Genomic DNA, 25858 nt, shown 5'->3' with positions numbered 1-25858 from the left:
CAGAATGGGGTTGGATTGGGTGACCTTTGAGGTCCCTTCCGACTCTAAAAGCCCAATGGTATGTTTTAAAAGATGGAGCTCCAATTTTAATCATCATATTACCAGCTTACGGATCTCTTCAGACAGGCCTTTCCAGAATAGCGTATCAGCTGAACTGAACCATCAGTTCAACCATCGTTCAGTCCATCTCACCAACTAGTCCGCACCCGATCCTCCGTTTTGTTGATTTGAATGCATTTTTAATGCATACATGATTTAATTGTTATTTTAGGGGGGGAGAGTAGAATTTGGGGTTATGGAGTACTGTTGTTTTATTATGTATCAGATTGTTTTTACTGTAAGCCGCCTCGATCCTAATCAGAGTACGCGGGATATAAATAAAAGTTGTTATTATTATTATTATTTACTGTATACAGTGGGCCCTCCGCTTTTACAGAGGCCGCAATCCTCAGAAATACACAAAGGGCAAACAGAGGGCGACACAATGGAGGTGCGCACCAGAGGCGCGTGTGCGACAGCGCGCACAGGAGTGTGCCACCATTGGAGTCAATAGGGACCCCAATACCGGCAATTTTCCATTTCTGTGTATAGTGCGTCCACACATGGCGTGGGCGCACACCGTGTGTGTATGGCGCCATCCCCTTTCACTGAATAGAGTGGTAATAGGCGAGCGCTTAGTCCATCCTGGGAGCACCAAAAAGAAGCATGGATCCCCTCTCCTCTCTCATGCATCCTGCCTTTAGGTTGAGCACAAGTAGTTATGCCTGCCAAAATGTTCTAGGTTCTTTGGCATCATTTTCCTTTGCATCATCCTTGGTTACATGCCCCTAAGTTTTACCCTTCGCCAATCCATGGGTCATATCAAAACCCATAGCTTTGGCCCCCAAACCTCCCATTGACTTATACATGGGGTCGACTCATAATCAAGTACTTATGGTATCCCAAAGGAGTCCGAGTAACATTCAGGCCTTGTTCAAGTGGGTTTCCTAACCCGGCTGCCCTTGGCACGCTGAGCCAGCCATAACCTGCCTGCCTTCTTAGTTTTTGATGAAATCCATTAGGCCTCTGATTCTGTTTCGATCGAACCAAAGAGGGCAAAAGCCCTTTTCTCGCTCCCAAGGCCTTCCTTTTGTTCCGGCGGTAATTTCCTTCCCGTCGTCTTTGGGTTTATCAAGCCAGGCATCGCGCACAACGGGGCCGGCTGCCAGGGATATTAGGTTGGCAGGCTTCCCGACAAAGTGACAAACCAAACTGGCATCGTTTCCCAGCTGCCTTCTCATTGCCAGCCTCCCTGGCCCTAAACTATCCTCTTTCCTCTCCTCCTAGTTCTCCTGTTTTGCTTGGGAAGAAAGAATTGGCAGCTGGCGAAATGTGTGCGTCTCTTTGTGAGAGTCTCCCCTTGGCTTCTAGCTTCCTGGCTGCCATTATGATTATTATTAGCCTCCTATCATTATTATTACTGTTATTATTACTAGCATCGTCGCCATCATATTCTTTGCAAATCCAGGCTTTGCATCTGTTCTCTGTCTGTCTTCTCCTCTGCTCTTCTTTCTGGATTTCAGGCGGCTGAAAAATGTGTGTCCACTTGGAGGAATGGTTTGAGCATTGGACTAGGGCCCTGGAGACCAGGGTTCGAATCCTGACTTGGCCATGGAAACCCACTGGCTGTCAGTCAGTTGGTCAGTCATTTATTAATGCTTAGACCAGAGGCAACTCGCATACATAGTGTTAAAAGTGGTTTGAGTGCTGGACCATCTCTCAACTATGGAAACCCAGTGGGTGACTTTGGGCAAGTCACACTTTCTCAGCCTCAGAGGATGGCAAGGGCAAATCCCCTCTGAAGAAACTGGCCAAGAAAACCCTAGGATAGGTTGGCCATAGGGTTGCCATAAGTTGGAAATGACTTGAAGGCACACGACAACGACAACAACAAATATGCCTTTAAGTTGCCTGTCGATTTATGGCAACCCTGTGATTTTTATAGGGTTTTCATACCAAAGAAGTCTCAGAGGTGGTTGGGCCAGTTCCTTCCTCTGAAATAGAGCCTCCAGCACCTGGTATTCGTGGGTGGTCTTCCATCCAAGTGTTAACTAGGGTTGACCCTGCTTAGCTTCCAAAAACAAATGGGATTTGGTGCCTTTGGGGTATTTAGCCGAGGTCTGTATGCATGTGCCTTCAAGTTGTTTCCAGCTTATGGCAATCCTAAGTCAACCCTATCACAGGGTTCCCTTGGCACATTTCTTTGGAGGGGGTTTGCCCTCGCCATCCACTGAGGCTGAGAGAGTGTGACTTGCCCAAGGTGGGTTTAATGACCTCCCTTAGCTGTAATGAAATATTTTTCCTGGGAGGGTAAGCAAAGACAGGGGACAGGAACCCAAATTAAGGAGAACTAGTTCTGAGCAAAGTTTCTCCTACAACTAAAATGGGCTCTCAGCTCCATCCTTCCCTGTGATGTGATTGCAGAGCACATGATTTGACGGACTAATGGAGATCCCGAACTCAGATCTTCCATATTCAACCAGAACTTAGTAAGTTTCAAGGTGGTTATGTTTGTTGTTTTTGATCTTCTGTCTTGCTGACCAAGTCTCCCCCTTCTGTCTCTTTCTTTTCGTTTAGGCTGAGATTGTCAAACGGTTGAGTACCATTTGCGCGCAGATAATCCCCTTCCTGACCCAAGAGGTAAATGAAGAACAAACCTGGGGAAAATCTGGGAAGTGGCAAGGAGTTGAGATGCAGAAAATTCATTCAAGAGGCACGGCTAGAACGTATTTGTGATGCTGGAAAATCTTCCCGCATAAACAGATACATGATAGCGAGCTTACATGCTTCACTTGTAATTGCAGTATTTAAAACATGTAATGGCAATAGTTTTACTGTGATCCATGCAACAAGGTGTCCCTCAGACCTTCCACTTTCTCATCCTTTTCAGCACCAACAGCAGGTCTTGCAAGCGATGGATCGGGCCAAGCAAGTCACCATGGGGGAGCTGAACAACGTTATTGGGGTGAGTGATGTGGTGGCGAAGGCCAAAATTTGGCCAGACATGGCCAAACGGGGTCCTATATTTGTGCACATTTCTTATTTTAGGACTTTATGAAGGTGGCAATGTATTCAAATGGCAGCCACCGTGCTTTGCAAATCTGGGTGGAATGGGAAATAGCTAACCCTCCCCTCTGAACCTCAGCTTCGAAATTCAGTTTAGATGCCAAATTCCCCCTCAAATATACTTGAGAGCTGAGCCAACAGTGTGATGCAGCGGCTAAAAAGGCCAATGTGATCCTAGGCTGTGCCAAGAGAAGTGTAGTGTCTAGATTGAGGGAAGCAATAGCGCCACTCTCCTCTGCTTTGATCAGACCTCACCTGGAGTACTGTGTCCTGTTCTGGGCACCACAATTCAAGAAGGATGTGGACAAGGTGACTTGACAGTAGTACTTTCAAAGGGGATCTAAGAGTCATGGTGGACCACAAGCTGAACGTGAGCCAATGGTGTGATGCAGCAGCTAAAAAGGCCAATATGATCCTAGTCTGCATCAATAGAAGTGTAGTATCTAGACTCGAGAGAAGTAATAGTGGCATGGTTGCATACTTAACTAAATCGCTGATACAAGATACAGATCCTCTCTGTAGTGATGACAACGGCGCTATTACTTCCGTCAGTCTAGACCAGTGATCCTCAAACATTGGTCCTCCAAATGTTTTGGACTTCAGCTCCCAGAATCCCTAGCTACTGGCCAGGCTGGCTGTAGTTTCTGGGAAATTAAGCCCAAAACATGTGGAGGACCAAAGTTTGGGCACCACTGATCTGGGTACTACATTCCTATTGATGCAGACTAGGATCATATTGGCTTTTTAGACTGCTGCATGACACTGTTGGCTCATGTGCAGTTTGTGGTTCTCACCATCTCAGTGGTCTGCATTTTGGGGGCCAAGTGGGGGGGCTTGGGGTATCCATGGCAAGGGCACAGGTCCCCCAGGAGTCTCTGCTTTCTCTCCAGCAGCAGCAGCTCCAGCACCTCTCCCATCACGCCCCTCCTATCCCACTGACCCCGCACCCTTCGGGCTCCCAGACTCCGACCCTGAGTGCCATCGGGACCACATCCGGGCTTCTGGCGCTCTCGGGAGTGTTGACGGCTCAGGCGGCGCTCGGAGCAAAGGATGAAAGAGGAGCGCAGGATGTCGAGAATAACCGAGGTACGTAGTTGGAGCGAGGGTGAGCATCCGGGATCTCTCTGGACACCATAATCCCTGTTGGCCCTATCTGTGTTGTGCTTTGAGGTTGGAGTCCTGAGTTCAAGTTCCAGGCAAAGGGGTGTTCTGGAATGCTAGTGGCATGTTTTGCATAGCTCCTCCCCCTTTGTGCTCCTCCCCCTAGGCAAATGAAGGGGTGGGACACGAGGACATCATTAGGGAAGTGACAGCTCAGAGAGGGATACTCATCATCTGTCCCATCGTCCCCTCCAGGATCAATCACGGTCACATTCTGCTCTGATGTGTTGCAGACCACAACATCCATTGATATTTTTTAACAAAGGGAGCTCTAGCATTGGCAGAAATTTTTGCCTGCAAAGAGTTAACATTTTTGCAAAGCTGGCTTCCAAAGGAGCAGAGTTAACATCTCTATAGTTCAGACTAAACCCCAAAGCGGATTATCCACTGCCCAGATCTATCAGCCACCGCTGAAATTTAGACCAGGATGGGCAGAAGGAAACATGCAAAGACCAAGAAAGATGATCAATCACACAGGGAGGGCTGCCTTGTACTATATTTCCCCCCTAAGCCTTGAATTTCTTTACTCTTCTGCAGCTGTTGGTTGAACCGCGGTGCCAGGGGGACGGTTCCGGGTGACTAATAATGCCAATTAAATCCCTATAACTCCCGTAGTTGGTACTATTTTAGGCCTGAGGATTACAGAGATCCGTGGGTGCCAGGCAGTTCATTTTTCCAGGAGAAGTGCTAGAGCCCAACTTGAAAAGCACAAAATGGTTGCCCCAGAGGTCCTGATATCCCCATCGTTGCTCCATAAATCCCAGATAGATCAGGGAAGGAGGCTTGCAGCCTGGTTCAGGAGGGAAAGCACTCTGCACATGATCAGAGGCACTTTAGTCTTGCTAAATCTGCTCCTTTGGGGAGTTGGGGGGAGCTGAGACCTTTCAAGAGAAAAGGTGACAGCACATACATCTTGCAATGTTTTCCAGCTTGTCTCATTGCACAGCTAAGGAGCAGGAAAGGACTAGCCATCTTTACCTGTCTCTTGTCAAATGTTGGGACATAACAATAGTTATGAATGAGGAAGGGCATGCAAGCTAAGAGAGGCTGCTGCAGTTTGCTTTTGCCTGAGCCGACTGCCCTTTCCTCTCCTTTCGCGGAATTAATTGCATGCAAACTACATTTTTGCACCTTTGCAGCATTTGAGGTACGCTGAGGACGAAGGTGGGAGGAGGAGAAAGAAACCGGGACTCTTTAAAAGCAGTTGAAAAAGTGGGATGGCAGAGGATTACTCAGGACTGTCCTTGCCACATCGGGACAGTTGTAGGACATCCGACGGTTTTATGTACAGTCGTCCCTCCATCTCCACGGATTCCTGATCCATGGATTGAAACCTCCACAACTTGAAATATATATAAATTCCAAAAAGCAAACCATGATTTTGACATCTTATATAAGGGACACCATTTTGCTTGGCTATTACATTCATTGGGAATTGTGTACCCACAGATTTTGGTATCCACTTGTCTGGGTCCCCAAAACCAAATTGCAATGGATACCAAGGTCCCTCTATATTGTTTTGTGAATTATTATTTATTATTGTGCTATTTATTGTTTATTTAATGTCTTCTTTCTTACAAATACAGGGGGGGGGGGAGAGAAGAGGGTCGTCTTTCTTGTCCTTAGAAGTTTCCTGCTACCCACCCCTGGTTTCAGTTTCAATGATGGCTAGTAGATCTGGTGTCCATGGGAGTGGAGAATCTGCTTTAGATTTTAGTCAGAACTACAGAGATGCTATCCCTCAAGTCCCATTAAAAACAATATCCTAGTAGAATGCTTGAATCCGTCGATAAAGGATCTGCGGATACTGCAAAAAATGAATAAAATAAATACTGAATTCTTTGCTTTTGGTGGAGGATGCACACTCCATCCTCCGCAGAGGGCAAAGAATCCAGTATCTTCTTGCAGGATCCTGTTTTTCGGTGTGTCAGGAAAGGATTCTCATTTTACAATCTGATTTGGATATCTCAAAGGGGAAGGAGGTTTGGGCAAAAGCACAGTGGGATCCATCTGGAATCTGGAAGCGCACCAGCCATGCCTATGCAGGCCACAGGGAACTGTTTTCTCCTTTTCTTCTTTGCTCGGGATTGCTTTGCATGCAGGTCTGATCAAAGCCAAGGACATTTGGCAACCTCGCCTTATCCCCCTCCATCCTCCGCCTTTGCAGAAAGCTTTGTTGGCTGCAGTCTGTCCTGGGATCCCATCCAGCATCTGTTAACCCACCTTTCTCTTTGGCAAACCTCTCCAAAGGAAATAAAAGCCATTCCCTCCGCCCCCCCAAGCTCCCCTCTCTCCCTCTTTCAACCTTTCTGCCAAGGTTGCGAGGGAGGTTTGATGGCCACAAAAGCACATAAATGTGTGTCATCTGACAGATTTCCCTCCAGCTTGTAAAACATCTGGTCACCTATGGCAAGGAATAACCATGAAGTGGGCCCTTGGTATCCGCTGGGGTTTGGTTCCAGGTCCCCCATGGATGCCAAAATCAATGGATGGTTAAGTCCCATTATATACAGTGGGGTAGTAAAAAGAGTCTCTTATATAAAAGGGCAAAATCAAGGTTTGCTTGTTAGAATATATAATGTGTGTGTGTGTCTGTGTGTGTCTGTGTGTCTGTGTGTGTATGATTATTTTCAAGCTGTGAATGCTTGAATCCGTGGATAAACAATCTGTGGATATGGAGGGCTGACTGCATATACAGTGGCATACTAAAATGGTCTCCCTTATATGAAATTACAAAATCAAGGTCTGCTGTTTGGAGTGTGTGTGTGTGTGTGTGTGTGTGTGTGTGTGTGTGTGTGTACAAATATTTTCAAGCTGTGGATAACTGAATGGATATGGAGAGCCAACCTTAACCATGTTATATAGTTTTTTTGTGGGTTTTTCTGGCTATGTGGCCATGTTCTAGGAGAGTTTATTCCTGACATTTCGCCAACATCTGTGGCTGGCATCTTCAGAGAATGCTGGCATGGAAGTGAGTGGGACACACACACACACACACACACACACACACACACACACACTGTGTGACTCTAGGTTGGGAGGAATGATTTCCATGTTAAGCTGTATATTGCTCTAACCTAGAGTCACACAGTATATATATATACCCCACTCTCTTCCATGCCAGCATTCTCTGAAGATGCCAGCCACAGATGTTGGCGAAATGTCAGGAATAGACTCTTCTAGAACATGGCCACATAAACCGAAAAGCCCACCAAAAACTATGGATGCTGGCCATGAAATCCTTCAACTTCACAATGTTTTCCAAACACCTTTGGGCTTGTAAGGCTGAAGGATGTGAAGTCTACCAGACGTTCTCAGATGTCAAGTCCCATTGGCCTTGGCTGGGCTTGGCTAGGGATGATGGCAATAGGAGTCCCACTGCATCTGGATACCTATGTTCCCCTAGTCCAGTGATGGTGAACCTTTTAGAGGCCAAGTGCCCAAAGTGCAACCCAAAACCCACTTATTTATTGCAAAGTGCCATCTCCCTCTGGCTTTCTAGTAACAAACTCTGGCAAACTCTGTGCTGGGGCGACGGCACATGTGCCCACAGAGAGGGCTCTGAGTGCCACCTCTGGCACGCATGTCATAGGTTCGCCATCACTGCCCTAGTCCCTTCGGACTGGCAAGTGGAGGATTGCCTTTTTGCAATATAACCTCTACCTGCATGGATACCCATGCTTTATGCACCCAGAGAACAGGCTAGATTAGAGGAATTAGCTTGATCTGCTAGATGTCTAGTTGCAGGTGATTCTAAAAAATCTCGAAAGGTTTAGATTTGGTATCCCACACTCAATGTAAAGAGCGATACAGACTATTCTGCATTGTTTAATTGTATTTATTGTACTATTGAGTAAAATATCTTTACTCCCGTCCTTTTATCATAAGATCTCAGGGCAGCAAAATGATTAAAAATAATCTAGACAACTGAATGATTCCAATTAAAACCGATCAACAATTAGCAAGGGGTTGGACTGGAATGCCTCTGAGACCCCTTTCAACTCCGTGATTCTATCCAGTCTTCACAAGAGCTGAAAGCAAATATAATTACTCCAGCAAAAGTGTCTTTACACAGTCTTTGAAAATGGCTTGGTCCTAAATGAGCCATTAAGACTCATTCGCTTTGCAAAAGACCTGCTCCTGATGGAGATAGAAACTCCTAGAACTGCTTTCTTGATCTGGATCAACCCAGCTGCCAGCACTTTTTGGCTCTCCATATTGGGGTTGGCTATGGTGGGTATCATGCGGTGTATTCAGAAATTGACCAAAAGGCGCTAGATCTAATAATATTGTTTCTTCCCTCCTTGTTTCTCTGCAATCGTTTGGATGACCTCAATGGGTCCGTTCCAGAACACACTTCAAGCCGGGTAGGTCTTCTTAACTTTGTCTTGGATATGTTTGTTTCAGCGTGTTTTGTGCTGTGTGCTGTATTTTGTGTTGTGTGGTGATTTTGCTGTTGTGTATGTGGCATAGTGGTTTGCATGTTGGACTATGACTCTAGAGACCAGGGTTCAAATCCACGCTTGACCATGGAGTCCCCCTTTGCAACCTCATCTAAAAGGTTTGACTGTTGGACTTTGACTCTGGAGACCAGGGTTCAAATCCACTCTTGACCATGGAGTGCCACTTGGGCAACCTCATCTAAAAGGTTTCAGTGTTGGACTGTGACCCTGGAGACCAGGGTTCGAATCCACGCTTGACCATGGAGTGCCACTTTGGAAACCTCATCTAAAAGGTTTGAGTGTTGGACTATGACTCTGGAGAACAGGGTTCAAATTCACGCTTGACCATGGAGTGCAAACTCATCTAAAAGGTTTGACTGTTGGACTATGACTCTGGAGACCAGGGTTTGAATCCATGCTTAACCATGGAGTGCCACTTGGGCAACCTCATCTAAAAGGATTGAGTGTTGGACTGTGACTCTGGAGATTAAGATTCGAATCCCTCGTTGACCACAGAGTGTCACTTGGGCAACCTTATCTAAAACATTTGAGTGTTATACTAGATGCTGGAAGCCAGGGTTCGATTCCCAGCTCGGCCATGAAACCCACTGGGTGACTTTGGGCAAGTCACACTCTCTCAGCCCCAGGGGAAGGCAAGGGCAAGCCTCCTCTGAACCCTGTGCCACGCTTGCTGTCGTATTCTTTTCCTTCGCCACTGGAAGCCTCCTTCTGGCATTGCAGAGGTTAAGACTTTGGAAGTAAACAGCCAAGGCCCCTGTTTTTGATGGGGATTTTCCACTGCTGTCACGCCTCATTATCTCCCCGAAGGGGCCGGGTGCGATTCCTTTCAAGTCCACAGGCTGAGCTGCAGTTATTCAACTGTTGTTTTAATACCAGCCACTGTGCAAACATTTCGCTCTCTGCGTCAAGCCTCTGTTATCTAGTAGAACATGTTGGCTTGGTGCATGTTGGACACCAACATATATGAGTGTGTATGAGTGAAAGGGAGAGTGGCAATGTAGTGTAGTGGTTTGAGTGCTGGATTCCAGGAGACCCAGGTTCAAATCCCCAATCAGCCAGGGAAACCCAGTGGGTCATTTTATGTGAGTCACACACTCTTAGCCCCAGAAAATATGTGAGATGCTTGCCTTAGAATCACAGTAAGCCAGAATTGACTTGAAGGCACACAACAAGGGTTCGAATTCCCACTCAGCCAGGGAAACTCACTTGGCGACTTTGGGCAAGTCCCACTCTCTCAGCCTCAGCAGAAGGCAATGGCAAACCTCCTCTCAAGAAATCTGGCTAGTGAGAGATAGCATGGTGTAGTGGTTTAAGGGTTGGACTCCAAGGAGTCCAGGGTTTGAATCCCTGCTCAGCCATGGAAACATATTGGGTGTCATTGTCCAAGTCACACTCTCTCAGCCTCAGAAGAAGGCAATGGCAAACCATCTCTGAATAAATCTTGCCCAAAAAACCCCATCATGTTTGCCTTTGGGTCTCCATAAGTCGGAAATGACTTGAAGGCACTCCAAAACAACACACACACAGTGTCCAAGAGCTCTGGTGCCCCACCAAACTACAAATCCCAGCATACCATTGCAGTTAAAACAGTGTCAAAGTGCTTTATTTCTGCAGTGGGCAACAACCTAATATACATGTGAAAACCATGCCAACAGGTTAAAACAACTCAAAGCAATCCAAAATAACTAATACGTTTCCAGTAAATTTATTTTCCATTGCTTTGAATTGTTTTGCAATGTGTTTGATACAACATGAAACAGGCAGGGCTGGGGATTGGGGGTGTTGTAGTACGGAAGATGAACTTATGGGGCTTTAAAGTTTGCTTATAGGGCTTTAAAGATTAAAACTGGTCCTTGGAATTAGTCCGGATTTGGAATCTTTCCCAATGGAAAGCTTGCATTGTCTTCTTTGATCAAGTGGAATTTTTGGATGAATTTTCCCTGCATGTCTTAGAAAATAGTTCTATTAATTTTGTGTTATTTTGTCTCCTCCAAAGAGCAATTCTGCTTCTCCTCCTGAGAGCTTGCAAGATGAGGAGCAACATGTGGACAACCTTGGGGCAAAGTGTAAGCCAGACGGGAAGGAAGAGGCCGGACGTTACGTGAGTACTGTTTCCGATTTGAGCTGGGTTGAAAATTTTCAACAAACTTTTAAATTCAATTAATATGTACATGTGAATTAAAACCATCAGATCCGATAGAACTTGTATCAGTAAACAGAAAAAGGTTGGCACCTTCCAGAGGAGCGCTAGCTGCAGTGCAACATTGGACTATGGATACATCTACACTGCAGCAATAATGCAGCTTGACACCACTTTAAGTGCTTCAGCTCCATCTTAGGGAATCCTAGGATTTGTAGTTTTGCAAGGCCTTTATGGGTGCAAGGGCAAAGGTCTATATTTCCCAGTATCCTTTGGCAAAACCCTTGACAGATACATGTTTATAGAGTAGAGCTATATGAATCCGATGAACCTATGAAAGAAGTTTTAGGTTTTAGGATGAAGCTCTCCCTCGCTCCCCATTGCAGACTAGAATTGCATTTTATCTACTTAACTTTAAAAAACCCTTTTGTCCTTCTGGATAGCAGGGCTGAGAACAAATATAATTAAAACAATAAAGATATTGTGTCATTGTTGCAAACCCAAAGAAAACAGCAGAAATGATCAAACTTACCAAACGTAGAAACGTAAAGGACAAGCTGATCAATGAAAACGTCTTGAGCAGGCATTAAAACAATTGTGCTGTAGGCACCAGTTGGCTCTCTCTAGATCAGCACCTAGGTTTCTGGTTTCTCCCAGATCTTATTTCTCTTGGTCAGAATACCCCCCAATCCTACTTTACCAGGCATCAGCCACTGCAAGTGATGGAGATCTGTTCTCTTGTCAATCAGGGTGCAGCAGATTGATGTTTTCATCCCCATCCCCACCAGCGATCTCTGGTTTGACAAGCAGAATTGGTGTCCCTGACAATCAGAGTCAGAACCTTGCCTGTGATCCCTGGTCTGATAATCAGAATCAGGATCTCATCAGTGATTTCTGGTTTGACAATCAGAATCAGGATCCCTGACAATCAGTATCAGGATCCCACTAATGGACTTTGGTGTGATGATCAGAATCAGGATCCCTGACAACCAGAATCAGGATTCTTGGCAAACATAATCAGGATCCCACCAGTGATCTCTGGTGTAACAGTCAGAATCAGGATCCCAGCATCTATCTCTGGTGTGACAATCAGGATCAGGATCCCACCAGGGATCTCTAGTGTGACAATTAGGGTCAGGATCCCAGAATCAGGAGCAATTCCTCCTCACACTAGACATTACTGGAAGGAAGGGGATGGAAATGTTAGTCTGCTGCATAATGATTGAGAGGACAGCAGACCCCCATTGCTCCAGTGGCCAACATTTCCAGCCAGTATTTCAGAGCTGATGTGCCACCGCCAAGAAAACGCTGCCTCTCGTTGCTGTCCAATGTCAAGCCCAGTTTCTCCAAAAGGAAGGCAATGTGAAGCCTTGGGTAGGCTGGCATTGGCAGAGGTATCTCTGCAGGTGTTAAACAGTAGAACTGGGGCACCGCCAACTAGAAATGCCGCTTTAACTGCCACGGCTCAGTGCTCTGAAAATTTGGGATTTGTAGCTTTCTGAGAAATTCAGCAGTCTCTGTCTGATGCCACAACAAATTCCAGGATCCCCTAGGATTGAGCCATGGCAGTAAAAGCAATGTCAAAGTGGATTAATTCTACAATGCAGATGCAGCCACAAAGGGAAGTGGGACTTCCCAAAAGGTTACTATTACAGGATGCCTCTAAGCCCAGAAGGCTCTTTCCTTATATTTATCTGTGTTTATTTTTGCAGGAGAGCGACGGAGAGAAAAGCGATTACAACCTAGTGGTGGATGAGGTGCGTGCGGGGTTTGCGGGAAGGTTTTTTTCCTCCTTCCCGCCTGAGGTGAAAGCGGGTCTCTGGGGAGAGAGAATTAAATTATGCAAGGCAGCCACAACACGGCAGAGCGAAAATTGTGCATAATTCACATGGGTTGCAGAGTTCATGGCTGTTTTTTTATCCCCTCTCATCAGAGAAGAATGGTGCTTTAAAAAGACAGAGAAAAAAGGCCACCCACAGGCTTGGTCTGGGGGTCAGGGTGGCCTTTTCCCATTCTGACCCCTTGCCATAACCTTCTGGCCTGAGGAGTGAGGATGGCAGTGCCACCCTCAGCTGTGTGCCTTTTGGAAAGCGAAAATGGATTTTAGTTTTTTAATTTGCAGTTTGTATGCTTTGTCCCTTCCATTTTCAGTTTCCAATTAGTTTGTCCTTTCTGTTTTATAGGTTCAAATTTCCATTTTTAAATTTCATATTTCTAGTTTTTGATTTACGTACATTTTTATCCATTATATTTTCAATTCTTTTTAATTTTTACTTCTTATATTTTGTAATTGCTATTGTTGTGTGGCTTTCAAGTCATTTCCGACTTACGGCGACCCTAAAGCGAACTTATCGTGGGGTTTTCATTGCAAGATTTGTCCAGGGAAAAGGGTTGCCATGGCCATCCTCTGAGGCTGAGAGTGTGTGACTTGGCAAAGGTCGCCCAGTGGGTTTCATGTTCAAATGAATCGGCAAACTAATTAACTAAATAAATAAAATTAGCATTCCCGATTCCTTATTCCTGCTATGCCTGTTTCCTTTTTCACCCAGGATCCTCCTTCTGAACACAGCAGTCCTGTCTGCACATCCAGTGTGAAACTCTTGCCAACCCGGAGGGAGATCCCAGACAGCCCCACATCGCTGGCATCCAGTCGGAGCACCACGCCGTTGAAAGGAAAGGACCCGAATGTGGTAAGCGAAAGGTCTGTGGAATAGTTGCATCAGAGATGAATTGGGGATGCCAGATCTCAGGACCAGGTCTTCAGTATCCAGTTTTCATGGTCCGTACCCAGGTTGGGTGCAAATTGGAGAGCACTGGATTGCTATAATTTGCAATGATCACTTGCTGCAACTTTCAAAGACTCTCCATGGGGGTCTATGGATGTATTTAGCTAGTTTCCTACTTCCCTCCCAGTACTTTTGGCACTCCGCTGTCTGGCTGGAAGCAAGTTTTGTTGCTGTTGTGTGCCTTCAAGTCTTGTCTGACTTATGGCGACCATTAAGACGAACCTATCATGGGGCTTTCTTGGCAAGATTTGTTCAGAGGAGGTTTGCCATTGACTTTTCCCTGAGACTGAGAGTGTTTGACTCTTCTAAGGTCACTCCGTGGGTTTTGTGGCCGAGTTCAGAATCGAACCCTGGTCTCCAGAGTCATAATCTAACACTCAAACCGTTATGCCATGCTGGCTCCTTCAAATGGACCCAAGCTCTAAAATATTTCATGATGGCAGGATAGGGTGAGTTTCTCCTAGGGAAGAAAAGAGGGCTATATGTAGGGACCAAAAGTCTCATGTTCATCTTGGCATCATCCTTTTCAGACTACGCAAGACAAGATCAGGCAGACTGGATGCCAATCTGGCGGTTCTGCCCTGACCCTGGTCCAAAAGTCCCTTCACTCACTCTTTGTATCTGTTTATTCCTGGAAATACTGCCGCAACAGCTGGCAGACTACATGGCAGTGTGCCCCCTTACCTGTTGCCACTGTCGCATTCCCCATGATGGAAGGGGACACCTGGCCATGTGGGTGAAGCCAGGTGCCCTATTTCTACCCTTTACAGGTCATAGTGGAAACCTTCACAGAAAATACGGCAGGTAAGGGGATGGTGGTGGCTTCAAAGCATGGCACCGGGCATGCATGTGAACACCACTCATTGCCACACCTGCCCGGAAGGTACCGGTGGCAGAACAGGATGGAAACATGGCCAGGATACCACAGGGTTGGTCCACAGTTCTGCCTGAACATTAATCCCCAAGTATACCCACTTTAATCTAATTATCCTCTGTCCACGAACAGAGAGATGGAGTAGGATATATGAGTTGTGTCTCCCCTTGAAGTAATCTTGCAAAGAAAACCCCAGGATAAATTCTCTTTAGGGTCGCCGTAAGTCGGAAAGGTACACAACAATAGCAATATAAAGTAAAAGTCATTTCTGACTTGCGGTGACCCTAAGGCAAACCTCTCCTGGGTTTTTCTTGGCAAGATTTGTTCAGAGAGGGTTTGCCAGTGCCTTTCCCTGGGGCTGAGAGAGCATGACTTAGGGGGGAGTCAAATCGACTCCTCACCCCTTCTGGGGCCTGTAAAGGTTTTCCTTCCCCAGCACAGCATTTGACAGCAGGATCAATACCCCTCTTCTCCGCTCACAGCTTCCCTTTCGAGATGATGTTTCAATCCAGAGATCTCGGCCGTCCGGGAAGGCGATCGATGAATTTGCACGGCACTTTCGGTTCAAAATTGTGTGCTTTTTTACACCCATGAAAGGGATGGGAGAGAGGCGCACCTCGAGACCGCCCAGCAGGACTGACAACAGGCAGCCGAAGTGAAAGGGAAACACAGACACACACTCCTGTAATGTGTTACAGAAATTATTGCAATTCTGTAGCTCTCCATTAAGGAGGAAGATCTTTTCCCATCCACCCAGATGGTACCCAAGTCTCCCCTTTGCCTGCTCTTCTGGCTAGCCATCCATCCATCCTTCCTCTCTCCACCGCCCTGGAAGCCAGCGCTAATAGCAATTAATTATACATTAAAACCCTCCCGGGAATTCAAAGCCCCTGGTGGGCACTGAGCCATGTTGCCGGGGTCGTGGATTTGATGGGAAGGAGGCGGGAGGAAGGGGGAGATGGAGGAGATCAAGAGAGAAAAGAGAGGAGAGGGAGGGGGAGATAATTCATTGAAGAAGAAGAAGACGGCAGCAAAATGTGAAATGGAGCATCCAGGCTGGGTGAAATTTCTCCCTGCTCGGATAATAGGATCCTGCAGTTGGAAGGTCCCCCAGAGGCCATCCAATCCAACCACCTGCTCAATGCACCATCTCCAGCTGGAGCCATAGCGGTGTGGTTCCTCCTGATGTTTTGGATTTTTTGACTAAACTTCGTCATGGGAGATGCACCAAAGCTTGGGAACCACTGAGCCAGAGCATCCCCAGCAGGGAGTTGTCCAGACTGTTTTGGAAGATGTCCAGAGGAGGGGAGACCACCACCTTTCTAGAGAATTGGGTCCACTGCCGATATGTTCTCACCACTGAGAAGTTCTTTCCAATATCCAATCCAAATCTACCTTCCTGTCACTTCAAACCATTAGACTTAGTTCAATCCTCCGGGGTAGCAGAGAACAAACCTGCCTTCTCTTCTTTGGCCAGCCTTTGGAGTATTTAAAGAGGGAAATAAAGTCCTCCCCACCATTGAATCTAAAAGTTGAAGGGATCCCAAGGGTCATCCAATCCAACCCCATTTTGCCATGCAGGACGACACCATCAAAGCACCCCAACAGATGGCCACCCAGCCTCTATTTAAAAACCTCCTACAATCTGCAAAAGCACTGCTGGTATGTATGGATTTGAATATGTGAATTAAAAGTGGTGTTTTTTAAATTCCCAGCCATCTGTTTTGGTGAAATTGACTCAGAAGAGGCCTTAAATGTGCTCACCAAGTAGCTGCTAAAGTCTGTATGACAGTGATTGTGAAGCCGAGTGCCCAAACTGCAACCCAAGACCCACTTATTTATTGCAAAATGCCATGTCCCTCTGGCTTTCCAGTAACAAACTCTGTGCTGGGGCAACGGCACATGTGCCCACAGAGAGAGCTCTGAGTGCCACCTCTGGCATGTCTGTTATAGGTTCGCCATCACTGCGTGTATGCTCTATCCAGGTGCTTGAGTTACAATTGTCAAGTTACCCTGGAAAAGAAAAAGATTAAGGATTAATTCAGTTTAATTCTAGGGTGTTGGCAGGCCCTCAGGTGTATCTGGGAATTGTAGTCCAGAAGAGAGCACTGGAACTCTCTAACATGGGATCCTCAATCCAACACAAAACTACACATCCCAGGATTTCAGGCAATTAAAGTGGTATAGCGCTGGAGTATCAATATGTCTGTCTAATATCTGCCAATATTGTAAAAGGTGATTTCTTTAAGTCGTTCTGTTTCAGGGCGATGCCAACTCTGCCATTTGCAAACCAGCCAACCTGTCTCCACCTCCTGAATCCTTAACCCCCGGTCCTGGTCCAAGCTGTACCTCTCAGATCCAGCAGATCGCTAAAACATCCACCACAGAGGCCATCAGTAAGTAAAAATGTGTGTGTTTGCATGTACAGTCGGCCCTCGTATGCTCAAACCCCATTAGTTTCAATGTGGGTGGGCGCCCATGTGCGGGTACCATGGGTGCACACGCAGTTGTTTCTCCTGCGGGTTACCTTCTGTGTAAGGTTAAAGCCGTGTATGGCACTCCTGCATATGGCACAGTGCAGATGCACCCATAGCAAAGGAATTCTAAAGTTACCCAACATAGGCCATGATGCAGTCTTGGCCCCGTGCTTTTTTTTTATTACTTCGCTCCACCCTTTTTCTTTTTTCCCTGTTCTTCCATGAGCTCTCCGAAGTCCTTTGAGCATGACCGGTTCCTTTGCCTCCTCCTTTGGGATCGTGCCCCACACGGCTCTGAACGGAGATCTGTCCGCTCCGAGCTCTTACGTCAGCATCCACCTTTCCCCGCAGATCGGAGGAACCGTCATGTATGGACGCTCCCCCGTGGTAAGACAAGCGCCTGACTTGCCTTTTGGGTGGGGAACTCTGTGACTCATGATGCTTTGGATTCTGTTTGGGGTTTGTGCGCAAAGCCGCACAAGTGCATGCTTTTACATTGCTTAGAAGTATTTTAACTGGCCTCTTATTATTATAATGATTTATTTATATTGCACCATCCAGGCACAAGGTGCTTTATAAACAGTTGGAGAATAAAACATACTATACTATATTATATTATATTATATTATATAATATATACTATATTATAGTATACTATAATAGTATACTATTCAATAATAAAAAACACAATATTAAAACACAATTAATGTTGTTTCTGTGCTTGTGGCCTTCTAAAGAACCAGTGTGGGATATTGGTTTGATCATTTGGACTACAGCTCTGGAGACCAGAGTTCGAATCCCTTCTCAGCTAAGGAAAACCCAATGGGTGAACTTGGGTCACCATAAGTCAGAAACAACTTGAAGGCACCCAGCAAAAAACAAAAGACTATTATTATTACAATCACTATCATCACTGCCACCATCATAATCTTATTATTATTACTACTACTACTATTATGCTGTTATATCATATTATTATTATTATTATTATTATTATTATTATTATTACAGACAGCCCTCTATATCCATGGATTTTTTTATCCACGGATTTAAGCACCCAAGGCTTGAAAATACTCCAAAAAGATACAAATTCCAAATAGCAAACCTTGATTTTGCTATTTTATATAAGGAACACTAAACCCCAGCGGATAAAAAGGGCCCACTATATTATTATTACAAAATAAGAGAGGAGGAGGAGATAATAATCATGTAAACTGCAATGAATCCCATCTTAGAAGAAAGGTGGAATATGAATTTAATAACAAAAACAGCAATAGTAATAGTAATAGTAATAATAATAATAATAATAATAATAATAGTATTCTCCCAAAATGGGGTAGAGTGCAGCTTACAGCCACCAGAGAGGAAAAAAACCTGCAACTAAAAATTATTAATAACAAATCTAAAACACAATCAAACCTGAGTTCTGTTTTTAAAAAGCACAAGTTAAAACCCGTTTAAAGCATAATAAAATAGAAACCCATCTGAAGGATAGAGCATCAGATCCCAGGTTGAATAGCAGCATGTAATTCAACCAGTAACAGGCATGGGAAGTTAAACAACAAATTAGTAAGAAGTTACTTATACTGGGAAATTTAAAATTTGAAGGGGAACCATAGCGTCTCTGATATTATATATATATATATATATATATATATATATATATATATATATCTTTCTTTCTTTCTTTCTTTCTTTCTTTCTTTCTTTCTTTCTTTGGTGCCTTACAGGTGGCCTTTGAATCTCACCCACATTTGCGTGGTTCAGCAATATCCACTTCCCTTCCAGCCGTCCCAGGCAGCAAACCGTAAGTACAGCTCAAGGTGGGGACACATTTTTAGGGACATATCAGGACCTTTAGCGGAGTGCACCCAGGGCCTTGCCATAGAGAGCTGCTTGCATGTCTTTCAGTCATTTCCAATTTAGATTAATCTGATTACTCCTCTATGATCCCACTTTCTGTGCTGGTCTGAAAATGGATTTCAAAACAAGTAAACTAGGAGAGGCTGCAGCAGTTTGCTTTTGCCTGAGCCTCCTGGGAAAGGCAGGGTTTTGTTCTCTCCTCTTCCCCTTTTGGAGTATTTGGGTCCAAACTAGTTTTGCATTTTGGGCTGTTTGCAGCAATGGAAGTAAGATAAGGACAAAGCAGAAGGAGGAGAAAGAAACCGGGGCATTTTAACAGCAACTGAAAAAGTGGGATGACAGAGAATTAAATTGGGACAGGTAGAGAGTCAGCATGGTGTTGTGCTTGAGCGCTGGACTAGGATGCTGGAGACCAGGGGTCGAATCCTTGCTCAGCCATAGAAACCCATTGAATGACTCTGGACAAGTTGCATTCTCTCAGCCTCAGAGGATGACAATGGCAAACCTCCTCCGAAAAAAACCTGCCAAGAGAACCCCACGATAAGTTTTGCCTTAGGGTCGCCATAAGTCAAAAATGACTTGGAGGCACACAACAAAGGGAGTATGCAGATTTCATTTCCTATCTAAACATGGCTGGTGCTATTCACTCCAACAGGGCATATTTCCCTGGGGAAGATGGTGGGAGTTATAATAGAAAAGAGCCAAAGGGTCCCCGGTTTCTAACCCTCGTTGTCCATCATCTTTGTGTAATGTCTGACTCTTTGCTTTCCTCCACAGGGCTTATTCCTTCCATGTGAGTGCAGATGGGCAAATGCAGCCAGTCCCTTTCCCACCCGATGCCCTGATCGGTTCGGGTATCCCCCGCCATGCCCGCCAGCTCCACACACTGACCCATGGCGAGGTGGTATGTGCCGTCACCATCAGCAACTCGACCCAGCATGTCTACACAGGCGGAAAAGGCTGTGTGAAGGTCTGGGACGTGGGACAGCCGGGCACCAAGACCCCCGTTGCCCAACTTGACTGCCTGGTAAGAAAAAGTGGGACCCTCCATTTCTGGTGGGGGCATCATGCCAACTTTCTCCCTGCCTCCCCAGTTCCTTGTAGCCTCACCCCTCTGGCTTTTTAATGCCTTGAAAACTTTGCTGCTTGCTGGCTTCTTCCATGGTTGCATTCATTTTATTGTTTGCACCTTCCTTGCTGTGACTTTCTGGTTGTTCTAGGACTGCATTTCCCAGCATTCTTCAACATTGGCCATGCTGGCTAGGTTCTGCTGGGAATTGCAAACAAGCAGCTTCTCCAGGGCTATAGTATTCTTGCTTCTGGTTTTTGAGGTCTTTTAGTTGCTAGGTATGCAAAGACTTGGGCAGCTTGGGTTCGGTTAAGGAGTACTTACTTTTTAAATGTCTGTTTACAAGCAGGGTTAAGTTTCTAGCTGAGTGTCTGTCTATGTCTGCACCTGTTAGATTTTGGCTTGCAATCCCTGTTAGGTATCTGGCTGTGTCTTTCTGTCTGGGTTTCTGATTTAAAGCACAGTTAAGCCTCAGGATGCATATTTGCCAGTTGACTTTCTGCTTGCAAGAAAAGCTAGGTATCTCACCCTGTGTCTGTTTCTTTGCCAGTTGAATTTCAGCTTGCAAACATGGCTAGACGTCTCAATGTATATCTCCCTGTGTCTTTACTGGTTGAATTTCTGCTTGCAGGCACAGCTAGACATCTCACTGCTTGAATTTCTGTTTGCAAGAAACCCTCCATGTCTAGCTGTGTCTTTGCTAGTCTATGGAAGTGACTAAGACTGCACGGATGTTAGGATGTTATTCTTCTCACATGCAATTTGTATTAATATTGTAGTCATTTAATTCTAGTTTAAAGGATCTGTTTTGTATGATTTTAACTGTGGTGTTTTTTTAAATATTTACGCCGCTCCGAGTTCCAGTTTTGGGAAAAGGATGGGTTACAATAAATATAATAATAATAGGATATGGGCAGTACCAAAAATCCCATGGCACATTGACTACTAGCATGGCTTCAAAATACACATGGTGATGATTGATTAATAGTTTTGGAAATGATGGTGGTATTTACTACCTTTTATAGAAATATAGCTATATTTCTTTATATTTCTCTCCAGAATCGAGAGAATTACATCCGGTCTTGCAAACTCCTTCCCGATGGCCGAAGCCTGATCGTGGGTGGGGAGGCCAGCACCCTTTCCATTTGGGATCTGGCTGCTCCCACCCCACGGATCAAGGCGGAACTGACCTCTTCGGCCCCGGCTTGCTACGCTTTGGCCATCAGTCCGGATGCCAAAGTCTGCTTTTCCTGTTGCAGTGACGGCAACATTGTGGTGTGGGATCTCCAGAATCAAACCATGGTCAGGTAAAGGCAATCTTCCTCGAGAAGCTAAACTGGAACGCTCCTTGTTTTGCTTGCGTAGACAGGTGAAGCCTTTTTGGATGGCAGACAGGAGACCCTCAAAGCACCAGATCCCATCTGTTATTGGAAGCTGAGCAGGGTCAGGCCTGGCTAGTACTTGGATGAGAGACTGCCGACCAATTCCAGGTGCTGGAGGCTGTATTTCAGAGAAAGGAACTGGAAAAACCACCTCTGAATCTTCCTTGCTTAGGAAAACCCTAAGAAATTCATAGGGCTGCCAAAGATTGATAGGTGATTTGAAGTTATATGCACACATGGCTTGCTCTTGGAGGCTAAGCAGGGTCAGCCCTGGTTAGTGCTTGGATGGGAAGCCATTGACCAATACCAAGTGCTATAGGCTGTATTTCAGGGGAAGGAACTGGAAAAACCACTTCTGAGGATTCCTTGCCTAAGAAAACCCCCTGAAATTCATGGGATCATCATAGTCGACAGGCAGCTTGAAGGCACACACACTTAAGGTTGCTAGATCTCAGGTCCTGGTCCCAGAGTCTCCAGTTTTTATGGGTCATCTCCAAGTGGGAGATGAGGAAATGCGTTCATCAGTTTTGCTCAGCTCAGCTCCAGGCAAGAGGAAATATCCGGTTACAAATCTCCATCTTAGTGAATAAGAGCATCAGCTTGTCTGAATTTGTAAGCCTTCATTGATTTGTTGGTCCAATTTTCAAAGGCTGTCCAGGTGGATCTATGTATTGGCAGTTGCTATGATGCCAGGGCTCACCCTCTGCTCTGCACCCAGCTTTTGGCTCAAAGGAATGCTAGATTAAATGTTCCCATCTCCATAAGTACACGAGAAGGAGTAATCCCTCATTTCACCTTGATGTCCCTTTAGTTAAGATTTCTGTCTTAATTTCCAAACTGAAAAAAATAATAACACTTAATGACATCTCCAGAAGCCATCACCAGGTTTCAGGAAATCCCAGGGCATGGGAAAATCCTCAATTGGCAACCCAAACGAGGACAAAACATTCTCCCCTCTCCAAATGAAATTTTCCTTCCCCTCCCAAATTTCTAACCCTGGAGTAACTTTAAATTTCAGTTGCGCATTTGGAAACAGAGTTGAAGCACACCAAAAAAAGGAGCCAGCAAAGTGACTAAGGGAATGCAAACACAGAAAGAGTTCTAGGTGTGAACCATTTTCAACTTCTCTCCCTCTGCCATGCTAGAAATCTGGGGAGGGAAGGAAAATTTTGTGTGCCTTCAACTGATTTCCAATTTATGGTGACCCTATCATGGGGTTTTCTTGGCAAGGTTTCTCAAAAGGGCTTTCCAATGGCCTCTCTGAGGCTGAGAGAGTGTGACTTGCCCAAGACCACACAGTGGGTGCAGACAAATGCAAAGAGGTATTGTTGGTATTCCTCAGAGAGTTTCATTCTTCCTTCTGCCATCCTTCCTCAGGCAATTCCAAGGACACACAGACGGGGCCAGCTGCATTGATATCTCCAACTATGGCACCAAACTCTGGACAGGGGGCTTGGACAACACTGTCCGGTGTTGGGACTTGCGGGAGGGCCGCCAGCTTCAGCAACATGACTTCAGCTCCCAGGTATGCCAAGGAAAGGTGGTGGTGTTTTTGGAAGTGTGGCCTCAGTGGCATCACTAAGGTTAGTGTCCCCCCAGGCTGCCTGGCACTCTCTCAGATGATGCCTTTACCAGCCAGGCAGCCTGTGCTGTAGTGGGTTGGTCTTTCCACCCAGTAGCTTTTTTCAGGTCTGGCAGAGCGTCTGGGCAAGTAGGAAAGGGAGGCGGCTTGCTTTCCTGCCTGGAAATAGGTAGAAGCACCCCATCCTCACCTGCAGCCGTAGCTGATGGATGGCAGAGGCACCCTGGTGGCATTAGGGGTGGATCAGGGGGGCCTTGAGATGAATTGATGAAAATGACTGCCTCACTGAGTTTTCATACCCCCCCAGGTGTCACCTGGTGCAGTCTGCACTCCCTGCACCCCATACAATTGCCCCTTTGTGACCTGCTCAAGGGAGCAAGTGGGCAGGTTTTCTGTGCCTGGCCAGCCAACACAGAGACATGCATCATCCAAAATGTGTGGCAGGGGGTTGGACAGGATGGCCCTTGAGGTCTCTTTCAACTCTATGATTCTAAGTCAGTGGTTTCCCAAGGGGCTGGTACATAGCGGTGCATAGTGGTGAGGGCAAAGGAGTGGCAAAAAGGAGCTTTCAAATTTGGGACAATGCTTAAGCTTTGTGAGCTTTGCCAGGATTTGGCTGGCAGGTTGAAGCTGGGCTGTTGCTCAGTGGCGTCCCTGCCCCCGGTGTCACCTACTTTCTGTGGGCAGCTGCACCTTTGCCACTTCCCTGTTGTTGTTGCTGCTGCCGCAGGCTACTCTCTGGAGGAAAGTGGCAGTGCAGCAGAAGCCTGGACATCCACACTTCATCCTGTCCTTCACTGCTGCACCACTGTTCCCCTCAGGAGGAAAGTGGCTCTGCGGCAACGAGGTCTGGACGGCCGCTCCAGGCCCTCAGGAGAAAAGTGGCAGTGTGGCGCCATGGCAGCAAGGTCCAGATGGCTGCACTGAGCCCTCTCCTTTCTGCTGTGGCACAATTCCCCAAAGGATGAAAGCGGTGCTGCAGCAGCAAGGCCTGGATGACCACACTGGGCCCTCTCCTTCGCTGCTGCAGTGTCATTCCACTTAGGAGGAAAGCGGCAAACTACAATTTCCAGAATGGATGGCCCCAAAGGATTATGGAAGTGACATTTGTGAGCTCTGCAGTTTCTGCACTTTGGTTTAATGTGGAAGGAAACCCCTGACTGACGGTCTGTTTCTCCCATGTCTCTCCCCAGATTTTCTCCCTGGGTTACTGCCCCACGGGTGAATGGCTGGCGGTCGGGATGGAGAGCAGCAACGTCGAAATCTTGCACGTGACAAAATCGGAGAAGTACCAACTCCACCTTCACGAGAGCTGTGTCCTCTCCCTCAAGTTTGCCTCCTGTGGTAGGTGTGTCAGTTCCCGCAAGGGTGCGACTTGAAAAATCCCCATCTTGATTTTGCAATTTCTGTTTCTTAATAAAAAGGTACCACAGATCAAATGATTCCACTATTTTTTCTCTCCCTGGATCCTTTTCTCCCCTTTTTTCTCATCCCTGCAGGCAAATGGTTTATAAGTACAGGCAAAGACAACCTGCTTAATGCGTGGAGGACACCGTACGGAGCCAGCATCTTCCAGGTAAGACGTGAACAGATCTTGGGGGATGATGTATCCCATCTGCAGTATTTGTCAGACCTTGACCGCTGTCTCTCTCATTTCCTTTTGCAGTCCAAAGAATCGTCCTCGGTGCTCAGTTGCGACATCTCAGCCAATGACAAATTTATCGTGACGGGATCAGGAGACAAGAAAGCGACCGTTTACGAACTGGTGTATTGAGGGAGGTGGCAGAATCACAGCCATTCCTGCCCTTCTACTTCCCACTGGAGACTGCCAGCTTTGGCTCTCGCTTGGTGACAAAAACATGTGTCAAAACTGGAGACTCTTCTGACATGAATTCAACTCTGCCGCTCTTCTCCACGAATGCTCTTCCCACAGTTGGCTGCCACGATCCCCGGAGCTACTCACACACTTCTGAGTCTCTCTTTGCAAGCCCATGTGGACTAGAAACTTAAAAACAGATTCTCAGGAAGAGTTTTCTTTTTGGATGGGCTCTCCGGTGGAAAGACGGTGCAGAGACAATCCTCCACTGCTTTTTGGTGTAAATCAGGCATGAACCACAGACTGGTGAAGCTGAACTAGAGCAGCTGGGGAGGAGGCCTAAGCCATTGCCTCCTTTTATCCCGCTAATTGGATCAGCGGATAGTAGAGGAAATGTCTCTAAGCCTTCGCTGCTGGGAGGGAATCTTCACGAAAAGCAGAGGTGAAATGGCATTGGGCCCTCTCTCCTCTCCCGCTTTCTAAACTCACTGATTTTTAGAGTCTTCATTTGGTTTCCTCATTCTTCTTCTTCTTGTGCAAATGAAATAAAGTGTTTTAAATCCTTCAGGATGATTGAGTGTGTGTTTAGCAAGTTGCAAATGGCCCTGTCAGTCCACATCAGCTGTGTGAGTGATGTCGCTATGCGCCTTCGAGTCGTCCCCAATTTACGGCAATCCTATCATGGGATTGCCTTGCCAAACTGTATTGGGGGGGGGGGTTTCCCATTGCCTTCCTCCAAGGCTGATTTGTCTGAAAACACCCAGTGGGTTTTCTTTACTGAGTGGGGATTCAAGCGATGGACTTGGGAGTCCAGAGTAGAGATCCCCACTCAGCAAAGGAAGCCCACTGGGTGACTTTGGGAAAATCAGCCTCAGAAGAAGGCAATGGAGATCCCCCGCTCAATAAAGTTTAGCAAGGTAATGTTGGGACACATAAACTTTTAGTGGGTTGGGGTACTGCTGCCACCCAGCAGCCTCTTCCGGGTTTGGCAGAGAAGGGAGGTGATGGTGGCAGTGGTGGAGATAGACTCTCCTTTCCTTCTGGGAAAGGTTCATGGCCACCACAGGTGGCCAACACCGCTGGCACTTCCATTTCCTGGCACAGCTAGCAGCTGTGACAGTTGCCATGGCTGAGTGGATT

General features: G+C 46.3%; 1 protein-coding gene across 2 annotated transcripts in view; it reads left to right on the top strand.

Annotated features, from left to right (window-relative positions):
- The window catches only part of TLE2 (TLE family member 2, transcriptional corepressor), a 34522-nt gene extending 9239 nt beyond the window's left edge, over positions 1–25283 (top strand). The window contains exons 5-20 of one of the 2 annotated variants that reach the window (XM_089535788.1): positions 2617–2679; positions 2930–3004; positions 3999–4191; positions 8617–8633; positions 10726–10830; positions 12582–12626; positions 13419–13559; positions 16793–16925; positions 17233–17393; positions 18737–18813; positions 19647–19896; positions 20998–21245; positions 22698–22845; positions 24096–24246; positions 24402–24478; positions 24569–25283. In XM_089535788.1, coding sequence (XP_089391914.1) covers positions 2617–2679; positions 2930–3004; positions 3999–4191; positions 8617–8633; positions 10726–10830; positions 12582–12626; positions 13419–13559; positions 16793–16925; positions 17233–17393; positions 18737–18813; positions 19647–19896; positions 20998–21245; positions 22698–22845; positions 24096–24246; positions 24402–24478; positions 24569–24676 — 1992 coding nt within the window. In that variant the 3' untranslated portion in view covers positions 24677–25283. Of the gene's footprint in view, positions 1–2616; positions 2680–2929; positions 3005–3995; positions 4192–8616; positions 8634–10725; positions 10831–12581; positions 12627–13418; positions 13560–16792; positions 16926–17232; positions 17394–18736; positions 18814–19646; positions 19897–20997; positions 21246–22697; positions 22846–24095; positions 24247–24401; positions 24479–24568 lie in introns of both variants that reach the window. The other variant, XM_089535787.1, reaches the window with a different exon arrangement.
- Positions 25284–25858: the final 575 nt, after the last annotated feature.

The sequence above is a fragment of the Sceloporus occidentalis genome, unplaced genomic scaffold (genome assembly GCF_023333645.1).
Source record: "Sceloporus occidentalis isolate IW3139 unplaced genomic scaffold, rSceOcc1.0.p SCAF_8, whole genome shotgun sequence".
Lineage (NCBI taxonomy): Eukaryota > Metazoa > Chordata > Lepidosauria > Squamata > Phrynosomatidae > Sceloporus > Sceloporus occidentalis.
Note: the sequence above shows the minus strand (reverse complement) of the source record. Positions and strands in the feature narration are given on the sequence as shown.